At 39.7% G+C, this 19,609-nt stretch overlaps 1 protein-coding gene across 1 annotated transcript in view; it reads right to left on the reverse strand.

Annotated features, from left to right (window-relative positions):
- Positions 1-19,609, reverse strand: part of LOC122069689 (protein PHYLLO, chloroplastic) — a 53,433-nt gene that overhangs the window by 3,147 nt on the left and 30,677 nt on the right. The window contains exons 6-13 of the mRNA XM_042633757.1: positions 18,215-18,370; positions 17,842-18,111; positions 11,946-12,113; positions 6,959-7,102; positions 6,394-6,855; positions 4,404-4,712; positions 4,148-4,305; positions 3,860-3,967 (exon numbers count right to left, since the gene is read on the reverse strand). Of these exons, the coding sequence (XP_042489691.1) occupies positions 3,860-3,967; positions 4,148-4,305; positions 4,404-4,712; positions 6,394-6,855; positions 6,959-7,102; positions 11,946-12,113; positions 17,842-18,111; positions 18,215-18,370 (1,775 nt within the window). The remainder of the gene's footprint in view (positions 1-3,859; positions 3,968-4,147; positions 4,306-4,403; positions 4,713-6,393; positions 6,856-6,958; positions 7,103-11,945; positions 12,114-17,841; positions 18,112-18,214; positions 18,371-19,609) is intronic.

Below are 19,609 nucleotides of genomic sequence, written 5' to 3' on the forward strand. Positions count from 1 at the left end.
ATTTCCTCCTCCATCTAGCTCCTCCATTTATCTATTTGGATATTGCTTGCAACTATTACCTTTTTTCTCACTCCTATATATGCCTCTATCAGAGTGGCAGATAGGGACATTCTCTAGAATGGCCTCAGGCATATTGCCAACCAGATTGGAAATCTTCCCTGGGGAATCTGTGGAGACTTCAATGTAATTAGATTCACCCATGAGAAGCAAGGAGGGGGTCCCTTGGACAATGTTAACGTAGACCATCTAAATTCTTGCATTGAGGATATTGTTGTTGAAGACCTTAGATGGTCTGGAATAAAATTCACCTGGAACAATAAAAGATCAGGTCAGGCTCACATTGTTTGCAAGTTAGATAGGGTCCTAGTCAATGAAGCAAGGCTTGTTACTTTCCCCTCCTCTCATGCAACTTTTGAAACCCAAGACATCTCGAACCATAACCCCATCTCCCTCCTAATCCATCTGTACACCTCCTTTGGGCCTAAACCCTTTAATTTTTTGATATGTGGACCTCCATCCTGATTACCCCTCCATTGTTAGGGAAGCTTGGGCTAAGCCCACCCAAGCCTTCTCCTCCCCTCTTATTGCCATGGCAAGAAGGTTGAAGAATGTCAAAATTGCCCTCAAGGCCTGGAATACTAACTCCTTCGGGAATATTTCTTCTTTAGTTAATGAATGCAGGAACAAACTTTCCTCCATCCAGATTCAGCTGCAGTCTGATCATTTCAATCTCTCCTTGGCAAACGAAGAGAAAATTCAAGCGGCTAACCTCTCTACCCTCCTTGCTCAGGAAGAAATTTTTGTGAGATAGAAATCTAGGATCAATTGGTTAGAGCTTAGGGATTCAGACACTGCATATTTCCACAGATCAGTCAAAGCAAGAAATAATCTCAACTTTATCACCAAGTTGACTTCCCCAGATGGTAATCAGGTGCACAAAGTGGATGAGATAAAAGGTGTTGTTGTTGACTTCTTTAAGAACCTGTTTAGGATGGATCCAAGCCCTCCCCCTTCTATTCCTGCAGGTCTGTTAAACAAGTTCATCCCTGGCAACTTATCGGGTCCTCTAATGGCTATCCCCACCGAGGAGGAGATCACCACGGCCATCTTCTCCCACAAGGCAAGCAAAGCTCCGGGTTTAGCATGGGATTCTTTTCATCTTCTTGGGATCTCATCAATGTGGACATGATTAAAGCAGTCAAAAGCTTCTTCTTCAACCTTGGCCAAATCAAAGGGGTCAGTACACTTTTCTTTGCCTTATTCCGAAGAAAGGAGCTAATGAGATGAAGGATTTTAGGCCAATTTCTGTATGCAATCTCCTCTACAAATTTATAGCTAAAATCCTTGTTAACAAAATCAAGCTCGTGGTTGACTCCCTTGTTAGCAACAACCAATCGGCTTTCATCCTTGGGAGAAGTATTGAGGATAATATCCTCCTTTTCCATGAAATTGTTAGAGGGTTTGATAGAAAAACCTACCCCTCAACTGCCCCTATAAAGATAGGCATCCATAAGGCCTTTGATTCTCTGAGATGGGATTACATTGTCTTGGTCTTCAATAGCATGGGGTTCCCCCCAGTCTTCACTAATTGGGTATATCAATGCATTGCTTCCCCAATTCTCAGTGTTGGTGAATGGTAGTCCAACTGGTTACTTCTCTTCTTCAATGGGTATCAGGCAGGGATGCCCTCTCTCTCCATACATATTCTGCCTTGCTATGGAAGCTTTCTAGAAGTTTGTAAGAGGCTACTGACATGCACCTCATCTCTGCCATCCCTAAGTGCGAGGCTATGAAGCTTACTCACCTTGTTTTTGCTAATGACTTGATGATCTTCTCCAAAGATGATCCTCCTTCTCTTGGGAACATTATGTTATGCATGTCTCAATTTGCTGCAATGTCTGGGCTTCATATCAATTTGGTAAAATCTTTTATCTTCTTGGTTGGGATCTCTGAGATTGCCAAAGCATCCCTGCTAGAGCTAACAGGTTTCAGCATTGGGCATCTTCCAGTAAAGTATCCGGAGCTCCCTCTTATTCCTGCTAGGCTCTCTGCCCATCATTGCACTCCTATGCTTGACCTTATTAGGAAGCACCTCCAGCTCTGATAAGGAAAGCTTCTATCCTTTGTAGGTCATCTTGAGCTTATTAGATCTGTTCTTCAAGCTTCTTACATTTACTGGTCGGGTATTTGTGGTCTACCGGAATCCATCATTTTCAAGTTGGAGTCCATTTTTGCCTCTTTCCTTTGGAAAGGAAGTGATGTTTCTAGATTTTTTCGTCCTATCAGTTGGGCTACAGTTTGTCTTCCTAAAGCTGAAAGGGGACTTGGTTTAAGAAGGATCAAGGATGTTAATCTGGCCGGTATCATCAAGTTGGCTTGGAAGATCATCTCTAAGAAGAGTATATGGGTCGAATGGGTTTACTCGAATCCCTCAGATCGGATTCTTTTTGGACAGTAAAAATCCTTGCAGATGCCTCATGGGTGTGGGGTAAAATCGTTGCTCTCCGACCCTCTATATCTTTAGCTTGCTCCTCCCAAATAGGCAATTGAGCCAACACTTACCTTTAGCTTGACCCTTGGCACATCAAGGGAGTCCTTTACCACACTATAAGTGCCAGAAGAATTTATAATCCAGGCCTCTCCAAGTTTACCCTTGTGGCGAGTATTCTCTCTTTAGGGAACTGGTCTCCCCCGACCTATACTTTGACTCATCTTGCGGATAAATGGAACTCTTTGCCAGCCATCCCAATATCTCAGCAGCAAGGCCACAACACTACTCTATGGATGCCCTCCTCTTCCAAGGCGGCTTGGGAATTTGTCAGGACTCAGGGCCCGGCTTCTCCATGGCATCGTCTCATATGGTTCAAGCATTGCATCCCCCGACCGAGTTTCATGGCTTGGAGAGTGTTTACCAACTCCTTGCCCACAAACCACTTCCTTATACAGAGAGGCATTTATGTTGACCCTATGTGTATCCTATGTGGCAATGAGATGGAGACTATAGAGCACCTCTTCTTTGCTTGCACCATCTCTTCATCCATCTGCAAAGGGATCCTTCACAAATGCTGGTCTGACAACAAGAGAATCCTTCCCTTTCAAAGGGAGTGGATTTGGATGGATATGACTTTTCAGGGAAAAACTATATGTGATATTGTAGGAAGATTGGCTTTCTATGCTACAATAAACCAGATCTGGATGGAAAGAAATCATAGGAAATGGACCTCCAACTTTCACCCGCTTGATAAGATTTGGGGCTCCATCTACTTTGATGTTAAAGCAAAAATCTCTCGGAATAATTCCACTTGTAATCCCTCTCCTAGAAACTGTCATATTGTAAACTCCTAGGAGCTCCCCAGCTCCACCATCAGGAATAGTAGTTTCCTCTGAGATAGTTCTGATTTCTTCCTCCTCTTTCTAGGTGCTGTAATCTTTTTTTTCCTTTTTAGCTTGGTAATGCATTATTTCTTCATCCAAAAAAAAATATGATACAGTTATTGTATGTGTTTCTCCTGAGCATATTTGGCTGTACCACCTAGGTGTAGACATCACTATAAAGGATGCACAAACCCTATCTTTTAACGTGGTGGCACAGGAAAATTTTCTATGGCTGGAAACCAAACATCCATTGAATTCTGATAATAGATGAAATAGTAGAGGTTAATGGACATTGTAGTAGTGATAATTTTCCAGCCTCAACATTTCCAGGTGCCTGAAGGGTGGTTCAACTTCCAAAAGATGTATTCACTAGAAAACTAGGAGGAAAAAATTGTCAAAAGACTCGAAACTCACTTTTAAGCTTTAGTGGTTACATTAAAAAATCATCTTGTATAAGAACTTCAAAAGAATATAGTAATCTTACGGCTGTCTCCCAACGCTTAAACCTGACATAGCCTTTGAAAGAGCAGATACATCATCGTGATGTGCACGGCTCTCAACTATTTGTCCAAAATATGGATGATTTCGTAAGCTGTCACAAGAAAATACAGTTATGCATGACCTTTAACTGACTAAAGAAACAAGAAGCATCTCTGCATATACTACTGGCTACCTGCACACTCTGTACAGTGATTATCTTCATCCATTCTAAAGCGTGTACCCATGAGGATAGCATTAAATTAAGAACTTGACAAGGAAAGTAAATAATCACCTATTCCACATATCTCCTGCATACCACATGTCTAAGAAGCTCCGTAAACCATGAGCTCTAAGGTACCGTGCCTTTGAATCATCTTGTGCTGCGCGAATTTTTTTCATTGCCACATCCTTCAATCCTGGACTTCCTGATATTATCACTGCTCCACCAATCTTAAAGAAGCATGGGGTTGTTAGCGATTGGAGTATACAATTTTTCTAAGAAAATTAAGCTAGAGAAAGAAAAATAGATTATTAGAATAGTGACATACCTTCTTGCTGCATCTCAGGGCCATGTATAGTGCAACTCTAGCTCCCATTGAGTATCCTGCAAGGACAACTCTTCCAGGAGTAATTTCTTGAATAAGCTTATGCAGCACATCTGCAACCACTTCAATTGAAACACCGAACTCCACTTTTCCCTCCTTATTGGCACAATTTTGTATCTGTGATTCCCCATGGCCTGGAAGATCAACTGAAATGCATCTTGCCGTGACTGAAAGGGACTTCATTATAGGAATCCAGTCTTCTCCAGTTCCAAGAAGGCCATGAAGGAATATGATTACCTTGTCCTGCATCATCTAAATTATGGTATGAGTAATGCTCATTAATTGAACAAACAGAACCCTTGCACATGCACAAACAGAAAGTACAAAGGCTTCCACTTCATACAGGTTAGAACGTGGTTGAATCTGACGAGAACCTCAAAGGAACATCATTTAAATTGTGGCAGAGTTATTTCAGTTAAATTCTCAGGTTCATTGGTACATTAATTACTTTCTTATTTTGAGCACTTTCAACCTTTGATGTTTCAAAGACGATTATCAGAATATGAATATGATTACATGAGCACAATCAAGTCATAAGAGGCTGTAATATGAATTTAAAAGCAAATAATCAAGTTTTAAGGAGATTTAACAAGTGAATTCATCAAGTTTTTCTGTGATTTCACTTAGAATTTGAAATTTTTTTCCTTTGGAAAGAATTTGAACTGAAATTTTGGATAGGAAATCCCTCTAAAACAGGAAACATTTTTGTTTTTGTTTCTCTTTTTAAGGAATTAGGTATGGCAATTGGTATTTGGAAATTCCTGAGAACTTGCAAAGAACAATTTCAGGGTCATATATATGTTAACCTTTGGTTATTTGGATAAGAAGCGATTTCTGTTGAGTTTGAATGAAATGGAAGGAAATTCTGACATACTATTTCTAAACAAATGGGATTGAGATTTACCTTTAAGGTTTGAATTGGTTCCAGTGACAATCCATTTTTGGAAATTTTTTACTTAAGTTTTCAATTAGGAATCTTCGTGGTTTTTGTCTGAGACTTCTTAGCACTTCAACGAAACACAAAGGATTCTAGAGAAGTTTTGGTGGAGGTCAGACTAGCAATAGAGAGTAATAGAGAAAGCAGAAATAGTAGGAGGCAAGTGGCAGCAGGGGGTGGGGCAGTTTGGGAGAGAGAGAGAGAGAGAGAGAGAGAGAGATGCAGGGCGGTAAGTATGGGAGAGAGCGAAAGGGGGAGATGCAGGGTGCAGTGGTGGTGGAGGGAGAGAAATGCAGCAGTGGATGGATTGAACGGTAGTCGTTCCATCCAACAGTTAAAAAGATGCTAGTGCCTAGATCCCTCTCCCTATATTTACAAATCATACTAATTGCAGTATAAGATAATTCCATTACAGGACTGACTGGATGCCCCATTACTTCTTTTATCTTTGGTGTATGAATAGTCCATGCCATGTATCCCCCAAATACTGATAGTCAAAGTCATCACTGTAAGTGAAGACTGAAGGCACTGACATTTCAGAGTGAAGTTTACTGTTGAAGCTACCTTTTCCATTTTCCATGCTATTATATCTCAATACAAGTGTCGGTCAATGGTCATGGTGGAAGTTTGTAGCAATCAACTATGATTGGTTGTACAGACCCTTTATAATGTAGTTTCAATCTACCCAGACAAAAGCATCTTTTGGCAGTTCTTACTAAAATATTCACATCGACATTTTCACCATAAGTGCATAGGCTACAAAAGGACCACACAGAACAGTGAGGAAGATTGATCAAGTCAATTCAAAATCATGTTTTATATCATAAGAAACCAATGCTTTCCAAGTGAGCAATGGTGATATAGTTCACATTACACACATGTTTTAGTTTTCTAGACTAACAGGCAATCACATAATTTTTTATATCCTCACACTATTCTGTTTAACAACTCTTACTCCTTTAGAAAAAGTTCCACTTGTATTGCTGAGACACTTACATGTATGTATTTTCCAGCTTCTCGAATTTTGAGGGAATAGGAGAACTCCTGACAATTGACTGAAACTCGATATGTCTGAATTTCTTCTTCCTTGTAGCTTCTCTGGATGATTTCATTATTGATCCGAAAATTCTGAAGAAGCAAAGCTGCATCTTGCACCGACACTTCAACCTTATCCCCATGGGAATGAACACAAGTCCTAAGTGGTTCAGCAGTGACATCTTCTTTAAGCCATTGATAAGTCCCAAGGCCATGAGCTATTGTTGGCTTAGTTTCTTTGTACTTAGCTCTGCATATGTGTGTGTATTGCTGCTCAAGATAGTTTGCAAACTGAATATATACCGACAAACTAAGGCTACTTTCAAAAGCAGAACTGATAACTGCCATCTTGTTATGCTGCTGAGCCCACTTTGCAATCAGTGCCGCATTTTCAAACCCACCAACAACATTTGGTTTGATTACCTGGTGCCAGAATGAAGCAATAAAGCCATATCCACAGAAATATTACAGAATAAATCCCTATTCAATGATCTTATCATTTCCAAAGAAACAGTTTTTCACTTACAACAGCAACTATGCCTGGGTGTTTGTACACTGAAAGCTTATTGAGAAGATCTTGATGCATACCATCAATAGTTTCATCTAAAGCGGCAGGTAAACCAGTTTCTTCACAAAACTTGATAATATCTTCTTCAAAAACCACAGGTTCCTGAAATGGGGAAGTTGTAATACAGAACTAGCAGCAGAATTTTTGCAGTCAACAATAGATTTGGGAAGTAAAAGAAAACATATGACTCTAGTATGACCAAAAATGCACAATCCTCTCCTTTTTAATATGGAAAAAGGTAAAAGCAAGAAAAAGAAAAAGGGAAAAAAAGGAGAGGAAAAGATATCACACCAAATATCTTGTTTCCAAGTTCAAAAGAAGTCACACAATATCATTAATGCCTGTACTAACATATATTGTGATCACCTATGACCATCACATTTAATCTCATGGAATTCCTGATGCAATATCAATATGCACAATAGCAGCATCTTTTGCCCTTTGCTATCCATGGTCACTACACATGTAAGCTTTCTCACTTGTTGACTCTCTCTCTCTCTCTCTGATGGAGACATCAAGGTGTACAGACGCAAGAAGAAGAAGAAACAACCATCTTTGTGGCTGGAAGAATAAAAAGAAGAAGAAGAAAGAAGAAGAAGAAAAAGGAGGAAGAAAGGAAGGCTCGATCCAGCCATTCCAATGCTGGATCGAGTCCCTCTCTCTTTCCAGATTTCAGCAGATCTTGTGGGCCCCATTAGTTATTAGTTTAGTAGTTTATTTGTAGAATATTCTTTTCCTTGTTAATCTTTTAATTAATTAGGAAACTACTTTATTAGTTGTTAGTTTTTAGGAAGTCTTCATTTATTTGCCAATTGGCTCTTTTTATTTTTAGTAACTATGTTAATATTTATGTAATGGCCTAGGCCACGGTTCAAAGGAATGAATAGAGATTATTGAAAACAAAGAACAGCCCTAAACCCCCCCACGATTTCCCTCCCTTCCTCAATCTCGTCTCTCTTTTTTTCTCTCTGTCTCGTTCTTGTCTCCCTTTCCCGATTTTCTCTCGTCTTGCCTCCCTCTTTCTTCCATTCTTTTCTCTGCTGCTGCTGCTGCTGCTGCCGCTGCCGCTGCCGCTGCACTATTGCAGCCACTGTTTGCACAACTGAAGGTCATGCTCCTTGGATAGATCCCCACCTGGGTTGCCGCAGACCTCCTCTTCAATAACTGGGTTGCTGCTGGTCTATTTTACAATAACTGGGCTGCTGTTGATCTCCTCTTCGATACAAGACTGCTGCTGGCCTCTCCAACAACTAACCAAGAACTCTTGAACATTCAATGGATTTTCTTCTTCAACAACAGCGTGGACAACAAGCTTTTCATCCTTGGAGGACATCATCTTCTTCTTTTCTCCTTAGACCAGGACAGCAACAAGGTAAGTAATCAAACTAAACCCCCCCACCTCCATTAATCCCTGTTATATGTTGTAGCCCATTAGCATTGAAACCAGCCCTTGTCCCCTCGTTTATGCCTAATTTACCTACTGTTTTAAGTCTTTTTTCTTCACTGTTATATCTCTAAGACCCTTGCTGAGTTTCTATTTTAGTTGGCTGCTAGAGGACATTGATTGTTTTGCATATCTTATTTGGTGTCTAGATTGATTTGTGCTGAACCTAACATTCGCATGACGCTTGTTTCCTTCCCATGTCCCCACTTAAAGCTTAGTGAGTTATTATGTGTTTTTCCACTTAGATTGATATTGCTCCTGGCTACATGTTGATTTGTCTTTATTTATTGCATGTTGAATCTTGTTTTGTTGAGCATACCTAAACCCCAACCTAATCCCGAGATCCCCCCTTAAGTTTGTCTTACTTTTAATTGAGTCACTCTTGTAGGGACCCTAGTCTTCTAGGAAATCCCCTACATCACTCTCTCTCTCTCTCATACGTGCTTGCATTGTGTGTGTGTGCATGTGTAATCACCACACGTAAGATTTCTCACTTGTTGGCTCTCTCTCTCTCTCTCGTGCATGCGTGTGTGGCGTGCACGGGTGCATCGGCGTGCGTGTGCATTTACAAGAGCACTCATGGGCACAAATAATTTATGCGACACCCAAAAATACGACAAGTACCAGACCTTTCAGGGAGATTGGTGAGGTGTCCCCAACCAAGAATACAAGTCCCAGGGGGTTTGCGAGATCGGTGAGGGTGTGCAAACTTTAGTCCCACATCGCCTAGGGAGAGATTACTGGGCTAGTTAACAACATCTAACCTCCTTAACATTGCACAATGGGTTCTAAAGTCTTGAGGCCCATAGGCCAAAGAGGACAATATTGTGTTAAGTTAATAGGGCCGAGGCATTATATATGGTATCAGAGTAGACCCCGATAATGCGTGAGGCCACAGCGGGGATGCTGTGCCAAAATGGGAGAAAATTGTGACACCTAAGAATACGGCAAGTACCAGACTACCAGGGAGATCAGTGAGGTGTCCCCACCAAGAATACAACAAATACCATATGATTTGGGAGATCGGTGAAGGTATGTAAACTTTAGTCCCACATTACCTAGGGAGAGATTACTGGACTAGTCAATAATCTCTAACCTCCCTAAGATGGCACAACGTGTTTTAAAGCCTTGAGGCCCATAGGCCAAAGAGGACAATATTGTGCAAGGTTAACGGGGCTGTGGCATTACAATTTCCTTAGTACAGTAACTTTCTTCCTTATATTAGATCAATGTGTTACAAAAGAGTGTTATTTATTTCCTTTAATAAAACTAGAATTAGATGAAAAATTATATCAATATGTCATTTTAGGAAATGAAAAACTGTGAGAATGCAGTTCTCTGAAGTGGCAAGAATAGCTTGAAGTTACTACCTTGGTTTTTGTGGAATATAATAGGTAAAACCATAGATTTCTTTGTCGTATTTTAGGCCTTAATGGTTGCTTTTGGCATGAAGGTTGTACACAGCCTGCAGTCCTAAATCCTCAAGCCAGGACAAGTCCAACCAAAGGTAGGGCTGAGCCAGGGCCTAGCAAACTGAAGCTCAAGCCAGGCCCCATTTTACATATTATTTGAGGTTGCGTTTTAATAAACTATATGAGTGAAGATGCCTAATTTGTGGTAATTATGGTGTATATATACATACATATATACAACAACAACAACAACAACAAAGCTTAGCCATATCCTAACTAAATGGGGTCGGCTACATATATATATATATATGCGGGGCCAGTCTCAGCCTAGGCTCATCCTTGATCCAGCCTAGACTGGCCTTAGGCATGGATTTTCCCTAATCCATCCGGCGGGTTGGAAAAGCCCAAACTAAGCCCTGAAATCTTTCCATGGGATTCAAGCGCACTCCAGATTTTTGGACCAAACTTTCAACCTTACTTACCAATCCATAAGGCCTTTGGAAGGAATGGAAAGGGGAACTTTGGGGAAACAAACTCTTTTTTCCATAACTAACATGACATTCGTGAATCTCTACTACAGTGATTCCTGTAGATAGTTTCTCAATGTCATTCCGAGCTTCATACATGTACGTAAGAGATTTAGAGCTCCTAAGATTGGTTTCCTTCACAGAATAAATGTTATAGACAATACTCGTATTTTTCTAACATTACCATAATAACTGAAAATTTTGTTCATTAAATGTTTCAATACATTTTCTTGTAAGTTAAGACAGTTTTGAACATAGTTTTTAAGGCGGTAAGACGACGGAGGCATTTGAGGGTCTTTCGGAGCGCCTTAGCAATAAGGCGGGCATAAAGCGTAGCCTTATTGACTAAAGCGTTCTTGTGTAATTTTTTTATAAAACCAATCTATTTGGCTCAAATCCTAGTTGATTCCTATTACTCATATGTTAAATAAATATTAAAAGTTCATATTCATACCAATGTAAGATATTCATCAAGAAAACAAATCTATAAAGTGAATAAACTAAGTTCATCTTCATCAATCATCAATCATCAATCATCATAACATATTAACATATAATATAAATACATAATTATGAAACAAAATAATAAATATAAAGAAAAGAAGACAAAAAATACAAGTATTTATTATACTTACCTCTATGATACCAAAATGAGTGCCTAAGCCCTAAGGTCATCCACTATATTTCTATTCTTATCAAAGAAGAATGAAGCTCACCGTTGCCAGAGCAAACTCACCGCTGTTGGAGCAAAATGGTCACCTAGGTCAATGGTTCTTCCTTGTTCCTTGATTCCTTCTCAAAGCCCTTTCTTAAAACCCTTGACAAAATCCAAACCCTGTTTGTGAATTGTGTTTTTGTATTGTTTGTTTTGGTTATTTTTGGTGGAGTAAAGCTGATGCCATACATCTCAAGTGTTAACAAAATCATACACCTACCAATAAAAAATCTATATTTAGAATCTTCATCAAGTAATTTTAAAATGTGTTTTAAAAAAAAAAACCATAAGGCGCCACTTCACGTAAGGAGGAGCACTGCCTTCCATCTTTAGACCGCATCAGCGCCAAGGCGCTGGTAAGGTGATGCCTTAGCAGGGCCTTAAAAACTATGGTTTTGAAGTGCATAATTCCTTTCAATTCACTAATTTTATTTTATTTTATTTTTATTTTTTTATAAAACGTAAAAGATTTTAGATGAATTTTCGTATTCATGGCCTCTTTCAACCATTGGCTAGTGATTTACAAATCTCGTCAGTCTTCAAATAATGGTTGATGCTATTACCTCATCACATTTTCAGGCTTTCATATTTCTTAAAATTTCTCAGTTTTTGTTGATTGGGTTCTAAACTTTCCACAAGTTTTTCATCAAATAGAAACCCTTTGTATTTGGTAATTTGTGAAATTGCCGAAAGTAATTTAAAAATAAAAATGAGAGAAGATGAATGGTGATGGTACAAAAGAGATGGAACTGCAAAGTGGAATAGGTGTCCTACAGTTCTATACTACCACTAGCAGAATATTTACTTTAGACAGAATAGTTGAAAACCTAAATCTAGTAAACCGTACCTCAATATATTGCAGATCACAACACTTTACAGCAGAGGCAAATTGAATTGCTTGTCCAAATGTCCATTTTTTATTGGCATCAGCACGGATTTTGATCTCGTACCCAATCTTCTGTCTAATTTCTTGGATAACAGCAGCATCTTCAAGCGGATTTGATCGCCATGCAACCTGTAACAGAAGATTCATTCACTGATTTTATTAAATGTTACATTACCTGGAAAAGACCTTCCACTTTATTCATTCTATTTCCTGTATCTAGACTAGGGTCCTTTTAATGCAGGCCCGGTTTAAATTTGGAGCAGGTTTTAGTAGTAGTTTGGATTGGGCCTCAGTTTTTGGGTTTAATTTTGTAAAATGGGTACAAGGATAGAACTGTCTTCTAGGGCTATTTTGGTCTTGTATCCATTCTAGATTTTTTCCCTCCATATTATAAATAAAGCTGGCCTGTATCCCATCTGACACAGTCATTATTCCATTCAACATGGTATCATAGTAGGGATTCGAACCCTAAGGCTCTCTCTCTCTCTTTCTTGATTTCGGCACTTCCCATCAGTGCCTCTCTCTAGACTTCCTCTCTCGGTGATAGCTCCTTAAATCACTGAGAGGTACCACTAGCCCCTCCTTTCTCTTCCTCTGGGCTCTCAGATCTATCTTTTCTTATGATTTGAGAGGCCCAATTCCTTTTTTTCTTTACAATCAACTTCCAGGGTTTTCACCTTGATCCTTTTTTTTTTTTTTTTTTTTTATGTCAGGGTGTTTCTTTCCTGGTTGCTGCATCGATTGGCTTTGAATATGATTTCCTTGGGTACTGTCTGCCTACTTTGTGGCCTGTGGTCCTTCACAGGCAAGGACCCAAAATCGAACTTTTCAGGGTTTTCACCCTTATCAATTTTTAGGTTTTCAAGGTTATTCACAAATTTTTGGTTCTTCTGCTGCCTATGGTTGGTGTGTCTCCTTTGAGTGGTCAATATGTCAGATATTTTAACTACATCCACCGGTAATGATGGAAATTCGTCTAGCAACTTCCCCACATTCCCTATGTGTGCTATCTAGCTTGATGGTACCAATCATCTGATGTAGACTCACTCGTGCTGCTTATCCATAAGATCCCATGGTTATTATGGGTACCTTGCAGGAGACATAAAGAGGCCTACTACAGGTACAAGTGTTGATAAAAGGGAATGTGAAAATTATTTAGTTATAGCTTTCCTTGTCAATTCTATGCAGACACAGATTGTCGTGGCTACCTACTTCTTGACTCCACTGCTAAGATATGGAAGGCTACCCAGGACGCTTATTCTCAGGTTGGGAATGATGCCCAGGTATTTGAACTCCACAAGAAGGTTCATGAAATAAAGCAAAAGGAGGTGACCCAATCACAGTATTACTCTGAGTTACGTTCTCTAATGCAGGAGTTAGATTTTTACGAGGAGTTTGTGCCTACCTCTCCTATTGATGTCACTATTTTCATGAAGTGGAAAGACAAGATCCGGGTTTATGACTTCTTGGGAGGGCTGAATGTTGAATATGATTAGCTAAAGGTTCACATTCTAAGCTGTGACCCTTTCCCTACTCTGGAGCAGGTTTACTCTATGATTCAACTTAAGGACAGCCGTTGCATAGCACTATGTTACCACAACCTACTTCATCCAATCTGGAAAGATCAACACTTGTTTCTGGCTCTCAGCCCCATAGTGAACCCTCACGGTCTGGCAGCTTATCTACTAAGGAACCTGTAAAGTGCGACTATTGTGGTAAGGAGCGCCATACAAAGGAGAACTGCTGGAAATTCTATTGCCATCCTACTGAAGCTTCTAGTTGTGGTAAATAATTCCAGCTAGGCCAACCATACTGAGGTTTCTGGCTCTGCATAGATTAGTCCCTCTTAGTTATCTGATGAACTTCTTGCCTTTCGCAGCTACTGACTTGGATTGAGCCTCCTCACCTTAACTTATTGTCAATTAGTATTATTACCTTCAATCATGATTGTGGTGTAGAGGAGGTCTTAGAGGAGTTCTTAGTGTTTGGAATGGCAGAAGATACTGACTGATGTTTCCAAAATTTGCGTATTTTTTAGCAATACTGCTGGAACCCTAACTTTTGACTTAACAAGCATCGCGAGATCCGTAACCCCAATTCAGAAATGCCAACCAATGCTCTAGAGGATAAAATGGACCAATACTAGAGAAATATTGGGCCAGACGGAGATATTCGCTCAATTCAACCATTTAGGTCCTCAATGGAGTCCGTGAAGTTTGGTTGCACAAATAGGATTTCTAGTTTTATTTTGGGTTTACGTTTTTACCCTAGTTACTTAATTTACGTTTTTTCCGTTCCTTATAAGTGACCTATCTATGTAAGGTCTCTTTGGGCTTCTGCAAGAGAACTTCATTTTTGGAATCAAAGCAGCTATTTTGCTCTTCTTCCCCTCTGGAGTTAGGGTTTCATTTACCTTATGGATTTGAGGGTTCTTTTGTCTTAGAAGGATATCTAATTCACCGCACTTTTGACTGCGTCAAATTGCAAAGTCACCTTTAGGATATGACGACAGGGGGCAACAATTGACTCTGGTAGAGTACACGGTGGTCTGTATTCGCTTGATGATAGATATTCTTCAGTCTCTGGTTAAGCACTTCAAACATCGTCGTCACATCCTGTTTCAGAGTTACTATCGTGGCATCGCTGGTTGGGACATCCACCTTTATGAACTTTAGCGAGGATTTTTCCTTCTTTCCATTCTAGCATTGTAATTTAAGTCATTTTTTTCTGTGAGGTATATGTTTTGGACAAACAGATTGAATCAGTTATACTATTTCAGATAATAAAATTGTCAATCCTTTTTCTTTAATACACTCGGACATTTGGGGTCCATCTTGTTGTATGTCTATCACTAGGTTCCGATGGTTTGTCTCATTTATTGATTGCCATTCAAGGACTATTTGGGTATATATGATGCGCACCATGGGGGAGGTCTTTCATTGTTTTCAGCACTTCCATCATATGGTGCTAACTCATTTTATTGCTACTGTGAAAGGTTCTTCGAAGTGTTAACGGTCTGAATACTTCGAGGGATGTTTTTAGTCTTATCTTATGTCGATACTCCAGCCCAAAATGGTGTGGTTGAATGGAAAAATCAACATCTTTTGGAAGTGGCTTGGTCTCTAATGTCTGAGATGCATATTCTGATCAACCAAATGCCTTCTAGGGTTCTTGTCTTCCACTCCCCTCTGGATATTCTCTAATGTTCTGCTACATTTCCCGTTGCTCCTAAAGTTTTTTCTTGTGTCTATTCTATTCATGATCATCATCTTCATGGGAAGTTTGACCCTCATGCCCTTTGGTGTATTTTTTAGGGTTGCTCTGCCATTCAGAAGGGCTATCAATGCTATCACCCTCTTTCCCGGCGCTGGTTTGTGACTATTGATGTCATCTTTCATAAGTTTGCTTCCTACATTGTGACACCTCTTCAGGGGGAGATTCCTGTTCACGGGGAGACTGACACTACTAGTCTACTATCCCGGTCCAGTCAACAAGACTAGAGATGCATGTCTATTTTCATAGCCATCACTAAAATCATCCCACTACGACCATTACAGCTACTCTACCACACCAATTGCCACCTCGCGATCCTGATCTAGCCCCCTTGAATCTTGGAAATTCTTTTCCCTCTTCCTTTGTAGATCCTCCTCTTGATTTTCCTATTGCTGTTCGCAAAGGTACTAGGTCCTGTGCTTTACATCTTATTGCTAAGACTGTTTCTTATAACTCACTTTCTCCCTCTTACTTTAGTTTTGTGTCGTCTTTGTCCTCTGTTTTTGTTCCCCAGAACTGGTAGGAAGCCATTAAAGATTCACAATGGCAGACAACTATGGTTGAAGAGATGTAGGCATTAAGGAAGAATGACTCCTCTCCAAAAGAAGACAATTGGATGTAAGTGGGCTTTCACAATTAAGCAAAGAGTGGATGGTACAATGGATTAATATAAAGCCAAGCTTGTTGCCAGGGGTTTTACTTAGACTTATGGCCTTATGGGATAGACTATCAGGAGAAGTTTGCTCCAATGGCCAAGATGAACACCATTTGTGTAATATTGTCCTGTATTGTTGACTCAGGCTGGGATTTACAATAGTTGGATGTGAAAAATGCATTCCTCCATAGGGAACATGAGGAGGAGGTGTATATGGACATTCCTCCAAGATTTACAATGGATCATTATAAATCCAGGCTTCTTGCTACAGGTCTTACTCAGACTCATGGGATAGACTATCAAGAGAAGGTGTGCAAGCTGAAGCGTGCATTATATGGACTGAAGCATTCGCCCCGTGCTTGGTTTGGTGTTTTCACAAAGCTATGATTGCCACAGAATACTCTTAAAACAATATTGACCACACGTTGTTCATCAAACAATTAGGTGGAAAGATTTCGCTTTTGATCGTCTATGTAGATGATATTGTCACAGGTGATGACTGTGAAGAAATTTCTCGCCTCAAGAGAAATCTGAGCAAGGAATTTGAAATTAAGGATATTGGACAGCTTCGTTATTTCATTGAAATTGCCAGGTCCTCTAGTGGCGTCTATTTGTCTCAGCGGAAGTATGTACTCGACCTTCTTTTTGAGACTCAAGCCGGAAAATACTCCTATTGATGCTAACTATCACCTCATCAATAAAGAAGGTCAACTAGTGGATAAGGATATTAGAGACTAGTTGGGCGATTGATTTATCTCTCACACTCGCCCTGATTTTGCTTGTGCCGTCAACTTGGTTAGTTAGTACATGCATGATCCTTACTCCACCCACATCGAAGCAATGTTGCGTATCCTCTGTTACTTGAAATCTGCCCCAGGTCGTGGCATTCTCTTTTGTGCTTATGGTCATCTTTGGGTTGAGGCCTTTATAGATGCTGATTGGGCAGGTTCACCCGATGACCGCAGGTATACCATTGGTTTTGGCACCTTTGTTTGTGGTAACCTTGTTACTAGGAGGAGTAAGAAGCAAGTTTCTATTGCTTGGTCATGTGATGAAGCAGACTTCCGTGCTATGGCTGGCCTATGGCATTTCTGAGCTTCAATGGCTTAAGGGTCTTCTCACTGATTTGGTCAAATGAATTGATTTATTTTCTTTTTGGCAATGACCGAACTGGATTTTTTCTCTCCCTCTTGATTTTGAAAGGCAAATTCTCTCTCTCTCTCTCTCTCTCTCTCTCTCTCTGAACCATTATAACTAAGATCAGATATAGCCTATATCTAGCCGTCTGATCAAGATCTCTTCCATTCCATAGTGAGTCCATTGCTCGGAGGCCAATCAGATCCATCAGATCTGATCGAATTTGCATCACCTTTTGTAGGCCTTAATCCATCTCTTCTAAAATCACATAATCTAGACCTCTCTTCTTCCATTTGGTGCACTTATGTGGTATAAATCTATCCAAAGATAGGATATTAGGATGTTTATGGTTACATCCATCATTGCAACCAAGCACCGCCATTAAAAACCAGAGCAATGATGAAAGAAAAAAGATATAGCTCATCATTCAACTTATCTACATAACACAGAGTAAAAATGCAAATGCCAATTCGGCCAAACCTTGATTACTGATACAAAACACAGAACAAGTAGGAATACATGTTTTCTAAGCTACTTGTACTTTGTTTGGCCTGTGGTAATTCTCACTCTCTTGACCTTCCATCACCAACCTATTGAATTAAATGGAACAGTCTCTGTTCATTAGGTGAAGAAGCTCTGTTCGCTAGGCGAAGAAGCTTTAAGGGAAAAAAATGGGGTACCAGAAGTGCTGTTCTGTCAAGCTCAGTCAACAATGACAACACATCGTGCAGGATGAACTTCATGAGAAATGAATCTTAATTATTTTACTTAAGCTGGTTGGTGTGATCATACCTTTAGCTTAATTGTGTTGAAACCTTCCTCAAATAGTTTTGCTGCAATACTGGCAACATCCTTGGGAGTCCCATCAGAATCTATAAGAGCACATATCTCAACTCTTGACATTCTTTCCTTTGCTTCATCTTCTTTTACATAGGCAGATTCTTGAGAAGAAATTTCACAGTCAAGAAGTAAACTTGACAGAGAAGAACCTTGTCTTTCTGCTAAAGCATTTAAGACTGCCATCTCCAAACCGCATCTGACACTTGGAAAGATTGAATAGGGCTGGACAATAGGGAAACAATTCAACTGCTAGAAGTCAACTCCATCATAGAGAATGGAAATGATGACATAGAGCACCACCAGAAATGTAGTAGTTACAACCTACCTTGATTCCTAACCTTTCCCATAACCAAGAGGAAAATGATCCCTTCCGCAAAGGCAAAAGATAACTGATTTCAGCTCCTTTGATCAAATGAAGTATGCATCGTAGTTGCTCCTCCACATCTTGTAAATTTTCTGTGTGGATTTCCATAGGGGCAACCTGTTTATAAGAGCAGGTTGAAGTTATATTTTTAACAAAATATTTGCAGTCACTACTACCCACTACTAGAACTTGGAAAACAAACTTTTTTCCTACACCAACTGCTCGAGGTAGGTTATGCATAACATTTGGAGCATTTGTCTAATAAGCTCCACTCAACTTGAAAATTATAATGTAGACAAACTTATTGTCTGTTTATTTCATTTGATTTACTACAAGAAACGAAAAATTCAAGAAAAAGGGAACAGAATATAGGAACTCATGGAAATTTCTGTTTAGTTTATATAGCACAGCAAGTAATACTAACAAAGATAAGAAAATTCTGAATATGCAAATAGGAACAGATAACGGATTAGAAGCCATTCTTTGAACAACACAATTCAAAGTCTAAATAGTTAATACTACTACATGAAACAAGTGCATGATGATCATAATCTCAGCATAGTTATGACGAGAAAGCTACAATGGGTGTGTGTAGAAGCAGCCATCCTGTGGTCATAATACAAGAAAATTTGACATGATACCAAAAGGCCACACCTTCTCATATATGGAATTAAGTTTTCTAGATAGATATAATTGCATCAAACTCTCTAGAACAGTTTTTTCCATTGACACCCAGATGGTACTGCCCAATCATATTCTATCCAAAATATGTATCCCCAGCAAGAGCATTTTCAACTTGGATTAATGAAATGAACATGATTTTCAGGCAATATCATACAGTTTGAATTGGAAATTTCAATTATCTTCATACGCTATTTCAGAAAAGCAGAGAAATTATTATTTGAAAAATCTCGGGTCTGGCTACCCAAGACCATCCAATGGGGGGCAGGGACACTGGGACCCTTACAATCTGACAAGTGCTTCACGACGAGAGGATCAGGAGTTCCCCTAAGGGATTAACTAGAACAAAGTTCAGTACCAATGGATAACTCCAGATGCCATCTCCAGCTAGGGAGTCGACAAAATCAACTGCACTGATAAGAGTACCGGAAATGATGCTGGTCCCTAATGCCAACTGAGCTTCTCACTTTGATCATATCAGCTTCACAGGAATCTTCAACTGGAATGGGACTAGGAAGTACTTGAGAACTTCTCAGAGATTATTCATGAAAGAGGAAATATCACTCCACTCCCCTACACTATGGCGAAATATCAAGTTCCCCATACACTTCTTCAAAAATATTACTCTGCTCCCTCTAAACTCAAAGATTCTTTCTATTGTCCCTCGCCATGAGA

This window comes from Macadamia integrifolia, unplaced genomic scaffold (assembly GCF_013358625.1).
Source record: "Macadamia integrifolia cultivar HAES 741 unplaced genomic scaffold, SCU_Mint_v3 scaffold69, whole genome shotgun sequence".
NCBI classification, from domain to species: Eukaryota; Viridiplantae; Streptophyta; class Magnoliopsida; order Proteales; family Proteaceae; genus Macadamia; species Macadamia integrifolia.